At 45.1% G+C, this 20,824-nt stretch overlaps 1 protein-coding gene across 4 annotated transcripts in view; it reads left to right on the plus strand.

Moving 5' to 3' along the window:
- Nucleotides 1-20,824, plus strand: part of LOC115182686 (multiple C2 and transmembrane domain-containing protein 2) — a gene marked incomplete at its 3' end in the record, with an annotated part of 72,936 nt that overhangs the window by 46,241 nt on the left and 5,871 nt on the right. For all 4 annotated transcript variants that reach the window (XM_029744181.1, XM_029744183.1, XM_029744182.1 and 1 more), the window contains 5 exon segments: nt 1,211-1,375; nt 1,498-1,628; nt 2,659-2,845; nt 3,867-3,960; nt 4,142-4,244. In XM_029744181.1, coding sequence (XP_029600041.1) covers nt 1,211-1,375; nt 1,498-1,628; nt 2,659-2,845; nt 3,867-3,960; nt 4,142-4,244 — 680 coding nt within the window.

Raw genomic sequence — 20,824 nt, forward strand, 5'->3', positions numbered from 1 at the left:
CATTAAGGCACCCTATTCCCTATATAGTGCACTACTTTAGACCAGAGCCCTATGGCACCCTATTCCCTATATAGTGCACTACTTTAGACCAGAGCCCTATGGCACCCTATTCCCTATATAGTGCACTACTTTAGACCAGAGCCCTATGGCATCCTATTCCCTATATAGTGCACTACTTTAGACCATAGCACTATGGCACCCTATTCCCTACATAGTGCACTACTTTAGACCATAGCACTATGGCACCCTATTCCCTATATAGTGCACTACTTTAGACCAGAGCCCTATGGCATCCTATTCCCTATATATAGTGCACTACTTTAGACCAGAGCCCTATGGCACCCTATTCCCTATATAGTGCACTACTTTAGACCAGAGCCCTATGGCACCCTATTCCCTATATAGTGCACTACTTTAGACCAGAGCCCTTTGGCACCCTATTCCCTATATAGTGCACTACTTTAGACCAGAGCCCTATGGCACCCTATTCCCTATATATAGTGCACTACTTTAGACCAGAGCCCTATGGCACCCTATTCCCTATATAGTGCACTACTTTAGACCAGAGCCCTATGGGACCCTATTCCCTATATAGTGCACTACTTTAGACCAGAGCACTAAGGGGAATATACTGTACGCTGCATAGGGAATAGGGTGGTGTTTTGGTTGCTGATGTCAGAACACGAGCCTTCTGTCTGTTTGTCTGATTGATGGAAGTCATTCTCTGGCTGCTGTTATTATAGTCTCATTGAAGTGGACCAATTATTATATGCCTGGACATATTGTTTTAGTAAGTGTCAAGATAATACAAATAGTATTCCTAAATATTATTTTCCAGTGTTTGGCTCATTTGAAATCCCTTCACCTCGTGTTTATCTGTGTTATAACGGGGATATAGCATGGCTCAGTTGAAATCCCTTCACCTCGTGTTTATCTGTGTTATAACGGGGATATAGCATGGCTCAGTTGAAATCCCTTCACCTCGTGTTTATCTGTGTTATAACGGGGATATAGCATGGCTCAGTTGAAATCCCTTCACCTCGTGTTTATCTGCGTTATAACGGTGATATAGCATGGCTCATTTGAAGCCCCTTCACCTCGTGTTTATCTGCGTTATAACACAGTGTATAGTGATGGTGTAGCATGATAATCCTGCATGTTATTTGAACAGGTTACCAATAGAACTGTCCTCTCCTCCTCCTCCCTCCAGTCTCCGCTGGCCCAGAGTGGTCGTCTATCAGAGTCTCTGAGGAAGTCTCAGCTGTGGTCCGGTGTAGTGGGGGTGACCCTGGTGGAGGGACAGGACCTGCCAGAGGATGGACCTGGAGAGCTATTTGTACGATTCAGACTGGGGGAGCAGAGATACAAGAGCAGGGTGGGAGAATGCACACACACACACACACACACACACACACACACACACACACACACACACACACACACACACACTCTCTCTCTCTCTCCGCCTCTAAGTCCTCTCTCCCCTCCTGTCTTCAGAACCAGCCCAAGAAGGCCAATCCCCAGTGGAGGGAGAGGTTTGACTTCAACCGGTTCCCGGAGGGTCCTGGGGTCCTGGAGATAGAGGTCTGGAACAAAGAGGGACGCAAATATGAGGAGTGTTATGGCATGTGAGTTACGACATGGTCATTCTGGATCTCTGTAGTTACAACATGGTCATTCTGGATCTCTGTAGTTACAACATGGTCATTCTGGATCTCTGTAGTTATAACATGGTCATTCTGGATCTCTGTAGTTACAACATGGTCATTCTGGATCTCTGTAGTTACAACATGGTCATTCTGGATCTCTGTAGTTACAACATGGTCATTCTGGATCTCTGTAGTTATAACATGGTCATTCTGGATCTCTGTAGTTACAACATGGTCATTCTGGATCTCTGTAGTTACAACATGGTCATTCTGGATCTCTGTAGTTACGACATGGTCATTCTGGATCTCTGTAGTTACAACATGGTCATTCTGGATCTCTGTAGTTACAACATGGTCATTCTGGATCTCTGTAGTTACAACATGGTCATTCTGGATCTCTGTAGTTACAACATGGTCATTCTGGATCTCTTTAGTTACAACATGGTCATTCTGGATCTCTGTAGTTACAACATGGTCATTCTGGATCTCTGTAGTTACAACATGGTCATTCTGGATCTCTGTAGTTACAACATGGTCATTCTGGATCTCTGTAGTTACAACATGGTCATTCTGGATCTCTGTAGTTACAACATGGTCATTCTGGATCTCTGTAGTTACAACATGGTCATTCTGGATCTCTGTAGTTATAACATGGTCGTTCTGGATCTCTGTAGAATCATTGTGATGTCAAATGAATGGTTCCACTGATTTGTCTTTCAGTCCTCAACTTTATAGTCTCTTTTCCTTGCAAATGCATAAGAACCTTTCCTCTATGTATGAACCAAACCATACTGCCTCATATTGTTGATGTGTGTGTTCTGTCTCTGTGTGTATCAGGTGTGAGGTGGACCTGTCCAGTGTTCTGTCTCTGTGTGTATCAGGTGTGAGGTGGACCTGTCCAGTGTTCTGTCTCTGTGTGTATCAGGTGTGAGGTGGACCTGTCTCTGTGTGTCTCTGTGTGTATAAGGTGTGAGGTGGACCTGTCTCTGTGTGTCTCTGTGTGTATCAGGTGTGAGGTGGACCTTTCCAGTGTCCTACCCAACCAGTCTCAGCTGTTCACGCGGGTTCTGAAAGAGGGAAAAGGTCGTGTGGTCTTCCTGATCACTCTGAGCACGTGCAGTGGCGTCTCCATCTCCGACATGTGTGCCCCGCCCCTCGAGGATCCTCAGGAGAGAGAGAACACTCTGGACAAATACGTCAGTACTGTTACCTCTCTGTTCTCATTGGACAAATACGTCAGTACTGTTACCTCTCTGTTCTCATTGGACAAATACGTCAGTACTGTTACCTCTCTGTTCTCATTGGACAAATACGTCAGTACTGTTACCTCTCTGTTCTCATTGGACAAATACGTCAGTACTGTTACCTCTCTGTTCTCATTGGACAAATACGTCAGTACTGTTACCTCTCTGTTCTCATTGGACAAATACGTCAGTACTGTTACCTCTCTGTTCTCATTGGACAAATACGTCAGTACTGTTACCTCTCTGTTCTCATTGGACAAATACATCAGTACTGTTACCTCTCTGTTCTCATTGGACAAATATATCAGTACTGTTACCTCTCTGTTCTCATTGGACAAATACATCAGTACTGTTACCTCTCTGTTCTCATTGGACAAATATATCAGTACTGTTACCTCTCTGTTCTCATTGGACAAATATATCAGTACTGTCATATTATAATAATAATAATTGTCCTGTCTGTAATGTGTTGTTTTACAGGGCCAGACCTGTCTGTATAATGTGTTGTTTTACAGGGTCGGTCCTGTCTGTAATGTGTTGTTTTACAGGGCCAGTCCTGTCTGTAATGTGTTGTTTTACAGGGTCAGTCCTGTCTGTATAATGTGTTGTTTTATAGGGTCAGTCCTGTCTGTAATGTGTTGTTTTACAGGGCCAGTCCTGTCTGTATAATGTGTTGTTTTACAGGGTCGGTCCTGTCTGTATAATGTGTTGTTTTACAGGGCCAGTCCTGTCTGTAATGTGTTGTTTTACAGGGTCGGTCCTGTCTGTATAATGTGTTGTTTTACAGGGCCAGTCCTGTCTGTATAATGTGTTGTTTTACAGGGTCGGTCCTGTCTGTATATTGTGTTGTTTTACAGGGCCAGTCCTGTCTGTAATGTGTTGTTTTACAGGGTCGGTCCTGTCTGTATTGTGTCTCTCGTTCTGGAGGTGCTGTAGTTAACAGGCTCTATTTCTGATGTTTTTCTCCCCTCAGAGTTTCAAAAGTTCCTTCAGGAACCTCCGGGATGTCGGTTTCCTTCAAGTCAAGATTATCAAGGCTACTGACCTGTTGGCAGCTGATTTAAACGGTAAGAAGCACTTTCCCCTCTGTTAATGTGAAGTTCTTCATTTCGCTGTAGAACTAGCTCTATCCGTTAGCGTTGCGCTATATTTTACCACACAGAAATGATGTTTTTTTACTTCCAAAGCTACTGTCAATAGAAATGAACACTGTCTGTGTGTGTGGTTGGGTGTGTGTGTCTGTTGCAGGGAAGAGTGACCCGTTCTGTGTTTTGGAGTTGGGCAACGACAGACTGCAGACTCACACCATCTATAAAACCCTCTACCCCAACTGGAACCAAGTCTTCACCATGTCAGTCACACTCCAGCTCTGCTTTTTTATCCCCGTACTTCCCCTTTAAACATGGGATTTAACGTCGTATTACAAGTCTTCACCATGTCAGTCACACTCCAGCTCTGCTATTTATCCTCTAATCATCTATCTATCTAATCTAATCATCTATCTATCTAATATAACCATCTATCTATCTAATATAACCATCTATCTAATCTAACCATCTATCTATCTAATCTAACCATCTATCTATCTAATCTAACCATCTATCTATCTAATCTAACCATCTATCTATCTAATCTAACCATCTATCTATCTAATCTAACCATCTATCTATCTAATCTAACCATCTATCTATCTAATCTAACCATCTATCTATCTAATCTAACCATCTACCTATCTAATCTAACCATCTATCTATCTAATCTAACCATCTATCTAATCTAACCATCTATCTATTGTGGAAGGATCACCAGAGGGCAGGCTGGGCTCACGGATAGTAGCCCAACAAGGCATGTGAGACCAGGTAACCAGAGTCAATTAAGCACAGCTGACGGTACTAATGAGATATTCTCTTTCCCCTACAAGAGGGAGGATGGAACCAGCAAGAAAGGGGGAAGATAAACTATCTTTGGAGAATGGCTACGGGGAGAGAGAGGTGCTATCCATGAAGAGCCATTAAGACGGTGACGAATATGTGATTGTTGTTATAGTTTGAAGATAAGCGTAATGTGATCCTGTGTCATCTAAAGAAGATGTATGTTGTTCCTTTGGAGATTCTCATTGACTGTGTTGGAGTGTTTGTATTGTCAGAAATCCCTCAATAGAGAACTGTGTTGAATCAAGAAAACCTACTCTGGACTCGTTTATTCCACCTTTCCACTTTAGAGTGACACCAAATGACTTGGTCCGCTCACATTGGTGGAGAATGTGGGCACTAGGTGGACGAGTGACACAAGGATAAGTGAGTAAATCAAGATTCTTCCAGTAGACAGAGGAACCATTCAAGAACGATGGACAACGCCCTACTACAACAGTTGATCACGGCACAGCAGACAACCATAGAACTCCTGCAACGACAGCTGAGTGGGCGAGAAGAACCTAGAGTGAAGCCTAGAGCGGCTGCTCATGCCATCTTACCTCGTCTCTCCAAGGAGGATGATATCGAGGCCTTCCTCATGACCTTCGAAAGGACGGCCACCTTGGAAGAGTGGCCGCCCACAGAATGGGCGAGCGCATTAGCCCCTCTTTTGACCGGGGTGGCCCAGGAAGCCTATTTTGACCTGGATTCCCGCGAAGCTGCGGACTATGGACGACTAAAAACCGAGATCCTGTCCCGGTACCAGCTGACTGCCAGAGATAGAGCTGTGAAGTTCCATCAGTGGACCTATATGGCTGACCAACCCGTCCGTGCCCAGATCTTCGCTCTAATACGACTGATGAAACAGTGGCTGGAACCCGGAAAGGGAGTAGGACATGTAATAGAGACCCTCGTTGTGGACAAGATATTGAGGGAATTACCCAGTGACTTAAAAAGGGTTGTGGGTCAAACCAACCCGTTGTCAGCCGACGACATAGCCCAGGCGGTGGAAACATACCGATCTACAGGGAGTTGTTAAAAGGGGACAAGAAGGAACGGAAGGATTCTGCAAATCCCGTACCACGACTCGCCCCGGCACGTCCGCCACCGAAAACTCCAAACCCCCTCCGGAGGTGGGAGAAGTCATCCCCCACACAGCAGGGTCGGTGTTATAAATGTCAGTCTCCAGACCATTATGCCTCACAATGTCCTAGCAAGGACGAGTCCATGGTCACGGAGTCATCGCTGCCCATCCCCACGCATCCCGGTTCGAGAGGGCATGATCAACACTGTTGGTTAACAGAAATAGCCCCAGCCCCAGAGATTCCGGTTCGAGTAGAAGGACAAGATGTGGTAGCCATTCTCGACTCGGCAAGTATGGTTACGTTAGTAGAGGAGCGGATGGTGACTTCAGCAACACTGCTACCAGACAAAGTAGCCGTGTCCTGTATCCATGGAGACACCCACTATTACCCCACCGTGAATCTGTCTATTCTCACTCCGAAAGGAAGGTGTACAGTCAGGGCAGGGAAAGTACCCCAGCTGAAGGTGCCATTATTGATAGGGAGAGACTGTCCTCTATATAAAGAGCTGCGGCAGATGACGTTATGCATGGGAAGAAGGGGGACAGGAAAGAAGAAAAAAAACAAATCCAAGCCCGAGGTAGTAGTCCTACAAGGCGACGTAGCCTCGTCCTTGTCCTCTGGAGCAGAGGAAGAAATAGAGACCCAACGTTTACGACAGATATTCCAGGAAACTACCGATGAAGACACCTGTGAAGGGTTATACACGACGCAGGAAGGAAGGAGCAACCAGGCGCTAAGAGATATATTTGAAGCCCCATCCGAGGAGGGAACCTGGAAGGGGTTCTCCTCGGTCACCCCTGGAGGGGATGGGGAACAACCTCCACACCCCTCTACCGAGGTTGACCTGCCCCAGGAATTAAAGGGACAGTTCGGCACCTCGCAGCATAGAGACCCAGACCTAAGGGAGGCCATGAGGAAGGTGAAGGTGATCGACGGGAGGAACGTCGATGGATCAGGTGAGCCCCCTCTTCCTTACTATGCAATCAGGCGGGGTCTCTTATATTGGGTCGTGCAACGAAGGGGGGAAATCCAGGAATTACTAATGGTGCCTAGACCATACAGGGATACAGTCCTACAGTTAGCCCATTCCCACGTCCTAGGAGGACACCTGGCACGGGACAAGACTATCGACAGAATCATGCAGAGATTCTATTGGCCCCGTGTCACCCGGGATGTGGCCAGGTATTGTAGGGCGTGTGATCAATGTCAGCGTACAGCTCCACGGCCACACCTACGTAACCCTTTGATTCCTCTCCCCATCATAGAGACTCCCTTTGAACGCATAGCTATGGACCTCGTGGGACCCCTCCCAAAATCTGCCAGAGGACACGAGTACATCCTAGTGGTCGTAGATTACGCTACCAAGTTCCCAGAGGCCATACCCCTGCGTAACATGTCGTCCAAGGGAATTGCCAAGGAATTGTTCATGATGTTCTCTCGGGTAGGCCTTCCCAAGACGATCCTAACCGATCAGGGAACCCCGTTCATGTCCCGGTTGATGAAGGACTTGTGTCGGTTATATCAGGTTCAACAGATACGTACAAGCATATTCCACCCTCAAACAGACGGGTTGTGCGAACGCTTGAACAAAACGATTAAAAGCATGTTGAGAAGAGTGGTGTCCAGAGACGGGAAAAACTGGGACATGCTTCTCCCCCACTTAATGTTTGCCCTGCGAGAAGTACCCCAGGCGTCCACTGGATTCTCCCCGTTTGAATTGCTCTACGGCAGACCCTGTCGAGGGATCCTCGACTTAGCCAAGGAGACCTGGGAGACCCAACCATGTCCCTTTCGATCCACAATAGAACATGTTACCCTGATGAGAGACCGCCTGTCGGCAGTGTGGCCCATAGTAAAGGAGCATATGGAGAAGGCGCAAAGGACCCAAGGCTGGGCCTACGATAAGTCCGCGACATCCCGTGAGTTCTCCGTGGGAGAGAAAGTGATGGTGCTCGTGCCCACAGCTGAACACCGCTTGCTGGCGCAGTGGAGGGGGCCCTACGAGGTAATGAAAAGGGTCTCACCGGTCAATTACCTCATCAAACAACCCGACAGGAGGAAGAAGGTCCAACTCTATCACATAAACCTGTTGAAGAAGTACCATGGAAGAGAGAAGGAGGTGGCTTTGATGGCCATGGAGGGCCAAGGAAAAGAGGAGGTTCTACCACAGGTGCGCCATGGCCAAACTCTCTTGCCGGAACAGTCGAGACAGCTAGACAAGCTGATTATTCACTTCGGCCGGGTATTCTCTCCATTCCCAGGACAAACAGATGTCTTGTTCCACCATATCCACACTGAACCCGGCAAGAAGGTGCATATCCATCCTTACAGGATTCCTGAGGCCCGCCGAGTCATCGCCAAGAACGAGGTAAGGGAGATGCTGAGGATGGGTGTGATCGAGCCATCGACGAGTGAGTGGTCCAGTCCCATAGTCCTGGTCCCCAAACCCGATGGTAGTATGAGACTCTGCAACGACTTTAGGAGCGTGAATGCAATCTCTACATTCGACGCGTATCCCATGCCCCGCGTGGATGAACTCTTGGAGCGCTTAGGAAAGGCCAAGTTCATCACCACCCTGGATTTGACGAAGGGATATTGGCAAGTGCCGGTGGCTCCAGAGGACCGCCCAAAGACCGCCTTCGCCACACCGGAGGGGCTTTTTCAGTATGTGAGGATGCCCTTCGGACTGCATGGTGCTGCTGCAACTTTCCAACGCCTCATGGATGCCATTCTACGGCCCCATCAAGAGTACGCAGCGGCGTACATAGACGATGTGGTCATCCACAGCAAGGACTGGGATAGTCACCTCCTACGACTACGGGCGGTGCTCATAAGTCTGGAAGCCACAGGGTTGACGGCCAATCCAAAAAAATGCTGCCTGGGTCTGTCCGAAGCGGAATACCTGGTACACCGTGGGGAATGGGAAAATACGCCCACAGGCAGAGAAGACCAGGGCAATTTGGGACTGGCCTCGACCCCAGACCAAGCGGGACGTTCGGGCCTTCTTAGGGATAACGGGATATTATCGCCGTTTTATCCCTGGATATGCAACCATTGCCAACCCCCTCATAAACCTCATCAAGAAAAACTTGCCAAACCGGGTAGAGTGGAAAGATGAGGCGGAGGAGGCCTTTCAATTGCTAAAAGAGGGCCTGTGTTCTGATCCCGTCCTACAGGCTCCGGACTTCTCACAAGAGTTCATTGTGCAGGTAGACGCCTCGGATACGGGGCTCGGGGCCGTACTAGCTCAGGGTGAAGGTGAAGCTGAGAGGCCGATTCTCTTTATAAGTAGAAAGCTCAGCGATCGGGAACAGAGATATGCTACCGTAGAGAAAGAGGCCCTAGCCATTAAGTGGGCCCTCGATTATCTCCGGTACTGCCTACTGGGTCGGAGGTTTGCATTAGTTACGGACCATGCGCCCCTCACGTGGATGGCTGGTAAGAGAAACAATAACAACCGAATAGCCAGATGGTTTCTTGCTTTACAACCGTTCTCTTTCCATGTCATCCACAGGGCCGGATCGAGGAACGGGAATGCAGACGCGCTGTCCCGACGCGACCAAGACGGTGCGTCTGGCGCCCGACCCTCCGGTCCGGTCCTGAGGGGGGAGGTATGTGGAAGGACCACCAGAGGGCAGGCTGGGCTCACGGATAGTAGCCCAACAAGGCATGTGAGACCAGGTAACCAGAGTCAATTAAGCACAGCTGACGGTACTAATGAGATATTCTCTTTCCCCTACAAGAGGGAGGATGGAACCAGCAAGAAAGGGGGAAGATAAACTATCTTTGGAGAATGGCTACGGGGAGAGAGAGGTGCTATCCATGAAGAGCCATTAAGACGGTGACGAATATGTGATCAAATCAAATTTATTTATATAGCCCTTCGTACATCAGCTGAAATCTCAAAGTGCTGTACAGAAACCCAGCCTAAAACCCCAAACAGCAAGCAATGCATGTGAAAGAAGCACGGTGGCTGGGAAAAACTCCCTAGGAAAAACTCCTGAGAAAGGCCAAAAACCTAGGAAGAAACCTAGAGAGGAACCAGGCTATGAGGGGTGGCCAGTCCTCTTCTGGCTGTGCCGGGTGGATATTATAACAGAACATGGTCAAGATGTTAAAATGTTCGTAAATGACCAGCATGGTCAAATAATAATAATCATAGTAATTGTCGAGGGTGCAACAAGCACGTCCGGTGAACAGGTCAGGGTTCCGTAGCCGCAGGCAGAACAGTTGAAACTGGAGCAGCAGCATGGCCAGGTGGACTGGGGACAGCAAGGAGTCATCATGCCAGGTAGTCCTGAGGCATGGTCCTAGGGCTCAGGTCCTCCGAGAGAAAGAAAGAAAGAGAGAAAGAGAGAATTAGAGAGAGCATATTTACATTCACACAGGACACCGGATAAGACAAGAGAATACTCCAGATGTAACAGACTGACCCTAGCCCCCCGACACATAAACTACTGCAGCATAAATACTGGAGGCTGAGACAGGAGGGATCAGAAGACACTGTGGCCCCATCCGATGATACCCCCGGACAGGGCCAAACAGGCAGGATATAACCCCACCCACTTTGCCAAAGCACAGCCCCCACACCACTAGAGGGATATCTACAACCACCAACTTACCGTCCGAAGACAAGGCCGAGTATAGCCCACAAAGATGTCCGCCACGGCACAACCCAAGGGGGGGGCGCCAACCCAGACAGGATTGTTGTTATAGTTTGAAGATAAGCGTAATGTGATCCTGTGTCATCTAAAGAAGATGTATGTTGTTCCTTTGGAGATTCTCATTGACTGTGTTGAGTGTTTGTATTGTCAGAAATCCCTCAATAGAGAACTGTGTTGAATCAAGATAACCTACTCTGGACTCGTTTATTCCACCTTTCCACTTCAGAGTGACACCAAATGACTTGGTCCGCTCACACTATCTAATCTAACCATCTATCTATCTATCTAATCTAACCATCTACCTATCTAATCTAACCATCTATCTAATCTAACCATCTATTTATCTAATCTAACCATCTATCTAACTAATCATCTATCTAATCTAACCATCTATCTATCTATCTAATCTAATCTAACCATCTATCTATCTATCTATCTATCTATCTATCTATCTATCTATCTATCTATCTATCTATCTATCTATCTATCTATCTATCTAATCTAACCATCTATCTATCTATCTATCTAATCTAACCATCTATCTATCTAATCTAACCATCTATCTATCTAATCTAACCATCTATCTATCTAATCTAACCATCTATCTATCTAATCTAACCATCTAATCCCAGGTTTAAATTTCAGTTGATGTTTCTGCTGTATTTATATCCATGTTGTCCAGTCCAGTCTCCATGTTTCTGCTGTATTTATATCCATGTTGTCCAGTCTCCATGTTTCTGCTGTATTTATATCCATGTTGTCCAGCCCAGTCTCCATGTTTCTGCTGTATTTATATCCATGTTGTCCAGTCCAGTCTCCATGTTTCTGCTGTATTTATATCCATGTTGTCCAGTCTCCATGTTTCTGCTGTATTTCTATTCATGTTGTCCAGTCTCCATGTTTCTGCTGTATTTCTATCCATGTTGTCCAGTCTCCATGTTTCTGCTGTATTTATATCCATGTTGTCCAGTCTCCATGTTTCTGCTGTATTTCTATCCATGTTGTCCAGTCTCCATGTTTCTGCTGTATTTATATCCATGTTGTCCAGCCCAGTCTCCATGTTTCTGCTGTATTTATATCCATGTTGCCCAGTCTCCATGTTTCTGCTGTATTTATATCCTTGTTGTCCAGTCTCCATGTTTCTGCTGTATTTATATCCATGTTGTCCAGTCTCCATGTTTCTGCTGTATTTATATCCATGTTGTCCAGCCCAGTCTCCATGTTTCTGCTGTATTTATATCCATGTTGTCCAGCCCAGTCTCCATGTTTCTGCTGTATTTATATCCATGTTGTCCAGTCTCCATGTTTCTGCTGTATTTATATCCATGTTGTCCAGTCTCCATGTTTCTGCTGTATTATATCCATGTTGTCCAGTCTCCATGTTTCTGCTATATTTATATCCATGTTGTCCAGTCTCCATGTTTCTGCTGTATTTATATCCATGTTGTCCAGTCTCCATGTTTCTGCTGTATTTATATCCTTGTTGTCCAGTCTCCATGTTTCTGCTGTATTTATATCCATGTTGTCCAGTCTCCATGTTTCTGCTGTATTTATATCCATGTTGTCCAGCCCAGTCTCCATGTTTCTGCTGTATTTATATCCATGTTGTCCAGTCTCCATGTTTCTGCTGTATTTATATCCATGTTGTCCAGTCTCCATGTTTCTGCTGTATTTATATCCATGTTGTCCAGTCTCCATGTTTCTGCTGTATTTATATCCATGTTGTCCAGTCTCCATGTTTCTGCTGTATTTATATCATTGTTGTCCAGCCCAGTCTCCATGTTTCTGCTGTATTTATATCATTGTTGTCCAGCTCAGTCTCCATGTTTCTGCTGTATTTATATCATTGTTGTCCAGCCCAGTCTCCATGTTTCTGCTGTATTTATATCCATGTTGTCCAGTCTCCATGTTTCTGCTGTATTTATATCCATGTTGTCCAGTCTCCATGTTTCTGCTGTATTTATATCCATGTTGTCCAGTCTCCATGTTTCTGCTGTATTTATATCCATGTTGTCCAGTCTCCATGTTTCTGCTGTATTTATATCCATGTTTTCCAGTCCAGTCTCCATGTTTCTGCTGTATTTATATCCATGTTTTCCAGTCCAGTCTCCATGTTTCTGCTGTATTTATATCCATGTTGTCCAGCCCAGTCTCCATGTTTCTGCTGTATTTATATCCATGTTGTCCAGCCCAGTCTCCATGTTTCTGCTGTATTTATATCCATGTTGTCCAGCCCAGTCTCCATGTTTCTGCTGTATTTATATCCATGTTGTCCAGTCTCCATGTTTCTGCTGTATTTATATCCATGTTGTCCAGTCCAGTCTCCATGTTTCTGCTGTATTTATATCCATGTTGTCCAGTCTCCATGTTTCTGCTGTATTTATATCCATGTTGTCCAGTCTCCATGTTTCTGCTGTATTTATATCCATGTTGTCCAGTCTCCATGTTTCTGCTGTATTTATATCCATGTTTTCCAGTCCAGTCTCCATGTTTCTGCTGTATTTATATCCATGTTGTCCAGTCTCCATGTTTCTGCTGTATTTATATCCATGTTATCCAGTCCAGTCTCCATGTTTCTGCTGTATTTATATCCATGTTATCCAGTCCAGTCTCCATGTTTCTGCTGTATTTATATCCATGTTGTCCAGCCCAGTCTCCATGTTTCTGCTGTATTTATATCCATGTTGTCCAGTCTCCATGTTTCTGCTGTATTTATATCCATGTTGTCCAGTCTCCATGTTTCTGCTGTATTTATATCCATGTTGTCCAGTCTCCATCTTTCTGCTGTATTTATATCCATGTTGTCCAGTCTCCATGTTTCTGCTGTATTTATATCCATGTTGTCCAGTCTCCATGTTTCTGCTGTATTTATATCCATGTTGTCCAGTCTCCATGTTTCTGCTGTATTTATATCCATGTTGTCCAAAATCAAATCAAATCAAATTTATTTATATAGCCCTTCGTACATCAGCTGAAATCTCAAAGTGCTGTACAGAAACCCAGCCTAAAACCCCAAACAGCAAGCAATGCATGTGAAAGAAGCACGGTGGCTGGGAAAAACTCCCTAGGAAAAACTCCTGAGAAAGGCCAAAAACCTAGGAAGAAACCTAGAGAGGAACCAGGCTATGAGGGGTGGCCAGTCCTCTTCTGGCTGTGCCGGGTGGATATTATAACAGAACATGGTCAAGATGTTAAAATGTTCGTAAATGACCAGCATGGTCAAATAATAATAATCATAGTAATTGTCGAGGGTGCAACAAGCACGTCCGGTGAACAGGTCAGGGTTCCGTAGCCGCAGGCAGAACAGTTGAAACTGGAGCAGCAGCATGGCCAGGTGGACTGGGGACAGCAAGGAGTCATCATGCCAGGTAGTCCTGAGGCATGGTCCTAGGGCTCAGGTCCTCCGAGAGAAAGAAAGAAAGAGAGAAAGAGAGAATTAGAGAGAGCATATTTACATTCACACAGGACACCGGATAAGACAAGAGAATACTCCAGATGTAACAGACTGACCCTAGCCCCCCGACACATAAACTACTGCAGCATAAATACTGGAGGCTGAGACAGGAGGGATCAGAAGACACTGTGGCCCCATCCGATGATATCCCCGGACAGGGCCAAACAGGCAGGATATAACCCCACCCACTTTGCCAAAGCACAGCCCCCACACCACTAGAGGGATATCTACAACCACCAACTTACCGTCCGAAGACAAGGCCGAGTATAGCCCACAAAGATGTCCGCCACGGCACAACCCAAGGGGGGGGCGCCAACCCAGACAGGAAGACCACGTCAGTGGCTCAACCTACTCAAGTGACGCACCCCTCCCATGGACGGCATGGAAGAACACCAGTAAGTCAGTGACTCAGCCCCTGTAAAAGGGTTAGAGGCAGAGAATCCCAGTGGGAAGAGGGGAACCGACAAGGCAGAGACAGCAAGGGCGGTTCGTTGCTCCAGCCTTTCCGTTCACCTTCACACTCCTGGGCCAGACTATACTTAATCATAGGACCTACTGAAGAGATAAGTCTTCAGTAAAGACTTAAAGGTTGAGACTGAGTCTGCGTCTCTCACATGGGTAGGCAGACCATTCCATAAAAATGGAGCTCTATAGGAGAAAGCCCTACCTCCAGCCGTTTGCTTAGAAATTCTAGGGACAATTAGGAGGCCTGCGTCTTGTGACCGTAGCGTACGTGTAGGTATGTTCCGCAGGACCAAATCGGAATGATAGGTAGGAGCAAGCCCATGTAATGCTTTGTAGGTTAGCAGTAAAACCTTGAAATCAGCCCTTGCCTTAACAGGAAGCCAGTGTAGGGAGGCTAGCACCGGAGTCATATGATCAAATTTTTTGGTTCTAGTCAGGATTCTAGCAGCCGTATTTAGCACTAACTGAAGTTTGTTTAGTGCTTTATCCGGGTAGCCGGAAAGTAGAGCATTGCAGTAGTCGAGCCTAGAAGTAACAAAAGCATGGATTAATTTTTCTGCGTCATTTTTGGACAGAAAGTTTCTGATTTTTGCAATGTTACGTAGATGGAAAAAAGCTGTCCTTGAAGCAGTCTTGATATGTTCTTCAAAAGAGAGATCAGGGTCCAGAGTAACGCCGAGGTCCTTCACAGTTTTATTTGAGACGACTGTACAACCATCCAGATTAATTGTCAGATTCAACAGAAGATCTCTTTGTTTCTTGGGACCTAGGACAAGCATCTCTGTTTTGTCCGAGTTTAAAAGTAGAAAATTTGCAGCCATCCACTTCCTTATGTCTGAAACACAGGCTTCTAGCGAGGGCAATTTTGGGGCTTCACCATGTTTCATTGAAATGTACAGCTGTGTGTCGTCCGCATAGCAGTGAAATTTAACATTATGTTTTCGAATGACATCCCCAAGAGGTAAAATATATAGTGAAAACAATAGTGGTCCTAGAACGGAACCTTGAGGAACACCGAAATTTACAATTGATTTGTCAGAGGACGAACCATTCACAGAGACAAACTGATATCTTTCCGACAGATAAGATCTAAACCAGGCCAGAACTTGTCCATGTAGACCAATTTGGGTTTCCAATCTCTCCAAAAGAATGTGGTGATCGATGGTATCAAAAGCGGCACTAAGATCTAGGAGCATGAGGACAGATGCAGAGCCTCGGTCTGACGTCATTAAAAGGTCATTTACCACCTTCACAAGTGCAGTCTCAGTGCTATGATGGGGTCTAAAACCAGACTGAAGCGTTTCGTATACATTGTTTGTCTTCAGGAAGGCAGTGAGTTGCTGCGCAACAACTTTTTCTAAAATATTTGAGAGGAATGGAAGATTCGATATAGGCCGATAGTTTTTTATAATTTCTGGGTCAAGATTCGGCTTTTTCAAGAGAGGCTTTATTACTGCCACTTTTAGTGAGCTTGGTACACATCCGGTGGATAGAGAGCCGTTTATTATGTTCAACATAGGAGGGCCAAGCACAGGAAGCAGCTCTTTCAGTAGTTTAGTTGGAATAGGGTCCAGTATGCAGCTTGAGGGTTTGGAGGCCATGATTATTTTCATCATTATGTCAAGAGATATAGTACTAAAACACTTTAGTATCTCCCTTGATCCTAGGGCCTGGCAGAGTTGTGCAGACTCTGGACAATGAAGCCCTGGAGGAATACCCAGATTTAAAGAGGAGTCCGTAATTTGCTTTCTAATGATCATGATCTTTTCCTCAAAGAAGTTCATAAATTTATTACTGCTGAAGTGAAAGCCATCCTCCATTTGCGAATGCTGCTTTTTAGTTAGCTTTGCGACAGTGTCAAAAAGAAATTTCGGATTGTTCTTATTTTCCTCAATTAAGTTGGAAAAATAGGATGATCGTGCAGCAGTGAGGGCTCTTCGATACTGCGCGGTACTGTCTTTCCAAGCTAGTCGGAAGACTTCCAGTTTAGTGTGGCGCCATTTCCGTTCCAATTTTCTGGAAGCTTGCTTCAGAGCTCGTGTATTTTCTGTATACCAGGGAGCTAGTTTCTTATGACAGATGTTTTTAATTTTTAGGGGTGCAACTGCATCTAGGGTATTGCGCAAGGTTGAATTGAGTTCCTCGGTTAGGTGGTTAACTGATTCTTGTCCTCTGACGTCCTTGGGTAGGCAGAGGGAGTCTGGAAGGGCATCAAGGAATCTTTGGGTTGTCTGAGAATTTATAGCACGACTTTTAATCTTCCTTGGTTGGGGTCTGAGCAGATTATTTGTTGCAATTGTAAACGCAATAAAATGGTGGTCCGATAATCCAGGATTATGAGGAAAAACATTAAGATCCACAACATTTATTCCATGGGACAAAACTAGGTCCAGAGTATGACTGTGGCGGTGAGTAGGTCCAGAGACATGTTGGACAAAACCCACTGAGTCGATGATGGCTCCGAAAGCCTTTTGGAGTGGGTCTGTGGACTTTTCCATGTGAATGTTAAAGTCACCAAAAATTTGAATATTATCTGCTATGACTACAAGATCCGATAGGAATTCAGGGAACTCAGTAAGGAACACTGCATATGGCCCAGGAGGCCTGTAAACAGTAGCTATAAAAAGTGATTGAGTAGGCTGCATAGATTTCATGACTAGAAGCTCAAAAGACGAAAACGTCATTGTTTTTGTTTTTTGTAAATTGAAATTTGCTATCGTAAATGTTAGCAACACCTCCGCCTTTGCCGGATGCACGGGGGGTTTGGTCACTAGTGTAACCAGGGGGTGAGGCCTCATTTAACACAGTAAATTCATCAGGCTTAAGCCATGTTTCAGTCAGGCCAATCACATCAAGATTATGATCAGTGATTAGTTCATTGACTATAACTGCCTTGGAAGTGAGGGATCTAACATTAAGTAACCCAATTTTGAGATGTGAAGTATCACAATCTCTTTCAATAATGGCAGGAATGGAGGAGGTCTTTATACTAGTAAGATTACTGAAGCGAACACCGCCATTTTTAATTTTGCCCAACCAAGATCGAGGCACAGACACGGTCTCAATGGGGAAAGCTGAGCTGACTACGCTAACTGTGCTAGTGGCAGACTCCACTAAGCTGGCAGGCTGGCTAACAGCCTGTTGCCTGGCCTGCACCCTATTTCATTGTGGAGCTAGAGGAGTTAGAGCCCTGTCTATGTTCGTAGATAAGATGAGAGCACCCCTCCAGCTAGGATGGAGTCCGTCACTCCTCAGCAGGCCAGGCTTGGTCCTGTTTGTGGGTGAATCCCAGAAAGAGGGCCAGTTATCTACAAATTCTATCTTTTGGGAGGGGCAGAAAACAGTTTTCATCCAGCGATTAAGTTGTGAGACTGCTGTAGAGCTCATCACTCCCCCTAACTGGGAGGGGGCCAGAGACAATTAATCGATGCCGACACATCTTTCTAGCTGATTTACATGCTGAAGCTATGTTGCGCTTGGTGACCTCTGACTGTTTCATCCTAACATCGTTGGTGCCGACGTGGATAACAATATCTCTATACTCTCTACACTCGCCAGTTTTAGCTTTAGCCAGCACCGTCTTTAGATTAGCCTTAACGTCGGTAGCCCTGCCCCCTGGTAAACAGTGTATGATCGCTGGATGATTAGTTTTAAGTCTAATACTGCGGGTAATGGAGTCGCCAATGACTAGGGTTTTCAATTTGTCAGAGCTAATGGTGGGAGCCGTCGGCGTCTCAGACCCCACAACGGGAGGAACAGAGACCAGAGAAGTCTCGGCCTCCGACTCCGACTCGCTTAATGGGGAGAACCGGTTGAAAGTTTCTGTCGGCTGAATAAGCGACACCGGTTGAGCATTCCTACAGCGTTTCCCTCCAGAAGCCATGAGAAAGATGTCCGGCTGCGGGGACCGTGCGAGGGGGTTTATACTAACGTTACTATCTGTACTTGCTGGTGGCACAGACGCTGTTTCATCCTTTCCTACACTGAAATGACCCTTGCCTAACGATTGCGTCTGAAGCTGGGCTTGCAGCACAGCTATCCTTGCCGTAAGGCGATCGTTCTCCTGTATATTATGAGTACAACGACTGCAATTAGAAGGCATCATGTTAATGTTACTTAGCTTCGGCTGTTTGAAGTCCTGACGAACCATGTCCAGATAAAACCTCCGGGGTAGGAAAGTTGAAGGAAAAAAAAAAAAAGTTGAGTGAGGGAAAAAGTAAAAATATACGGTAATGAAAAAGTAAAAACCGTCAGGTAGCAAAGTAATAACGGCAACAAAAACGCACAGCAGCGTAAACAAGTCTCCATGTTTCTGCTGTATTTATATCCATGTTGTCCAGTCTCCATGTGTCTGCTGTATTTATATCCATGTTGTCCAGTCTCCATGTTTCTGCTGTATTTATATCCATGTTGTCCACTCTCCATGTTTCTGCTGTATTTATATCCATGTTGTCCAGTCTCCATGTTTCTGCTGTATTTATATCCATGTTGTCCAGTCTCCATGTTTCTGCTGTATTTATATCCATGTTGTCCAGTCTCCATGTTTCTGCTGTATTTATATCCATGTTGTCCAGTGTCCATGTTTCTGCTGTATTTATATCCATGTTGTCCAGTCTCCATGTTTCTGCTGTATTTATATCCATGTTGTCCAGTCTCCATGTTTCTGCTGTATTTATATCCATGTTGTCCAGTCTCCATGTTTCTGCTGAATTTATATCCATGTTGTCCAGTCTCCATGTTTCTGCTGTATTTATATCCATGTTGTCCAGCCCAGTCTCCATGTTTCTGCTGTATTTATATCCATGTTGTCCACCCCAGTCTCCATGTTTCTGCTGTATTTATATCCATGTTGTCCAGCCCAGTCTCCATGTTTCTGCTGTATTTATATCCATGTTGTCCAGTCTCCATGTTTCTGCTGTATTTATATCCATGTTGTCCAGTCTCCATGTTTCTGCTGTATTTATATCCATGTTGTCCAGTCTCCATGTTTCTGCTGTATTTATATCATTGTTGTCCAGCCCAGTCTCCATGTTTCTGCTGTATTTATATCATTGTTGTCCAGCCCAGTCTCCATGTTTCTGCTGTATTTATATCATTGTTGTCCAGCCCAGTCTCCATGTTTCTGCTGTATTTATATCCATGTTGTCCAGTCTCCATGTTTCTGCTGTATTTATATCCATGTTGTCCAGTCTCCATGTTTCTGCTGTATTTATATCCATGTTGTCCAGTCTCCATGTTTCTGCTGTATTTATATCCATGTTGTCCAGTCTCCATGTTTCTGCTGTATTTATATCCATGTTGTCCAGGTCAGTCTCCATGTTTCTGCTGTATTTATATCCATGTTGTCCAGCTCAGTCTCCATGTTTCTGCTGTATTTATATCCATGTTGTCCAGCTCAGTCTCTATGTTTCTGCTGTATTTATATCCATGTTGTCCAGCCCAGTCTCCATGTTTCTGCTGTATTTATATCCATGTTGTCCAGTCTCCATGTTTCTGCTGTATTTATATCCATGTTGTCCAGTCTCCATGTTTCTGCTGTATTTATATCCATGTTGTCCAGTCTCCATGTTTCTGCTGTATTTATATCCATGTTGTCCAGTCCAGTCTCCATGTTTCTGCTGTATTTATATCCATGTTTTCCAGTCCAGTCTCCATGTTTCTGCTGTATTTATATCCATGTTGTCCAGTCTCCATGTTTCTGCTGTATTTATATCCATGTTGTCCAGTCCAGTCTCCATGTTTCTGCTGTATTTATATCCATGTTTTCCAGTCCAGTCTCCATGTTTCTGCTGTATTTATATCCATGTTGTCCAGCCCAGTCTCCATGTTTCTGCTGTATTTATATCCATGTTGTCCAGTCTCCATGTTTCTGCTGTATTTATATCCATGTTGTCCAGTCCAGTCTCCATGTTTCTGCTGTATTTATATCCATGTTGTCCAGTCCAGTCTCCATGTTTCTGCTGTATTTATATCCATGTTGTCCAGTCTCCATGTTTCTGCTGTATTTATATCCATGTTGTCCAGTCTCCATGTTCTGCTGTATTTATATCCATGTTGTCCAGTCTCCATGTTTCTGCTGTATTTATATCCATGTTGTCCAGTCTCCATGTTTCTGCTGTATTTATATCCATGTTTTCCAGTCCAGTCTCCATGTTTCTGCTGTATTTATATCCATGTTGTCCAGCCCAGTCTCCATGTTTCTGCTGTATTTATATCCATGTTGTCCAGTCTCCATGTTCTGCTGTATTTATATCCATGTTGTCCAGTCTCCATGTTTCTGCTGTATTATATCCATGTTGTCCAGTCTCCATGTTTCTGCTGTATTTATATCCATGTTGTCCAGTCTCCAT

Source organism: Salmo trutta, unplaced genomic scaffold, assembly GCF_901001165.1.
Source record: "Salmo trutta unplaced genomic scaffold, fSalTru1.1, whole genome shotgun sequence".
Classification (NCBI taxonomy): domain Eukaryota; kingdom Metazoa; phylum Chordata; class Actinopteri; order Salmoniformes; family Salmonidae; genus Salmo; species Salmo trutta.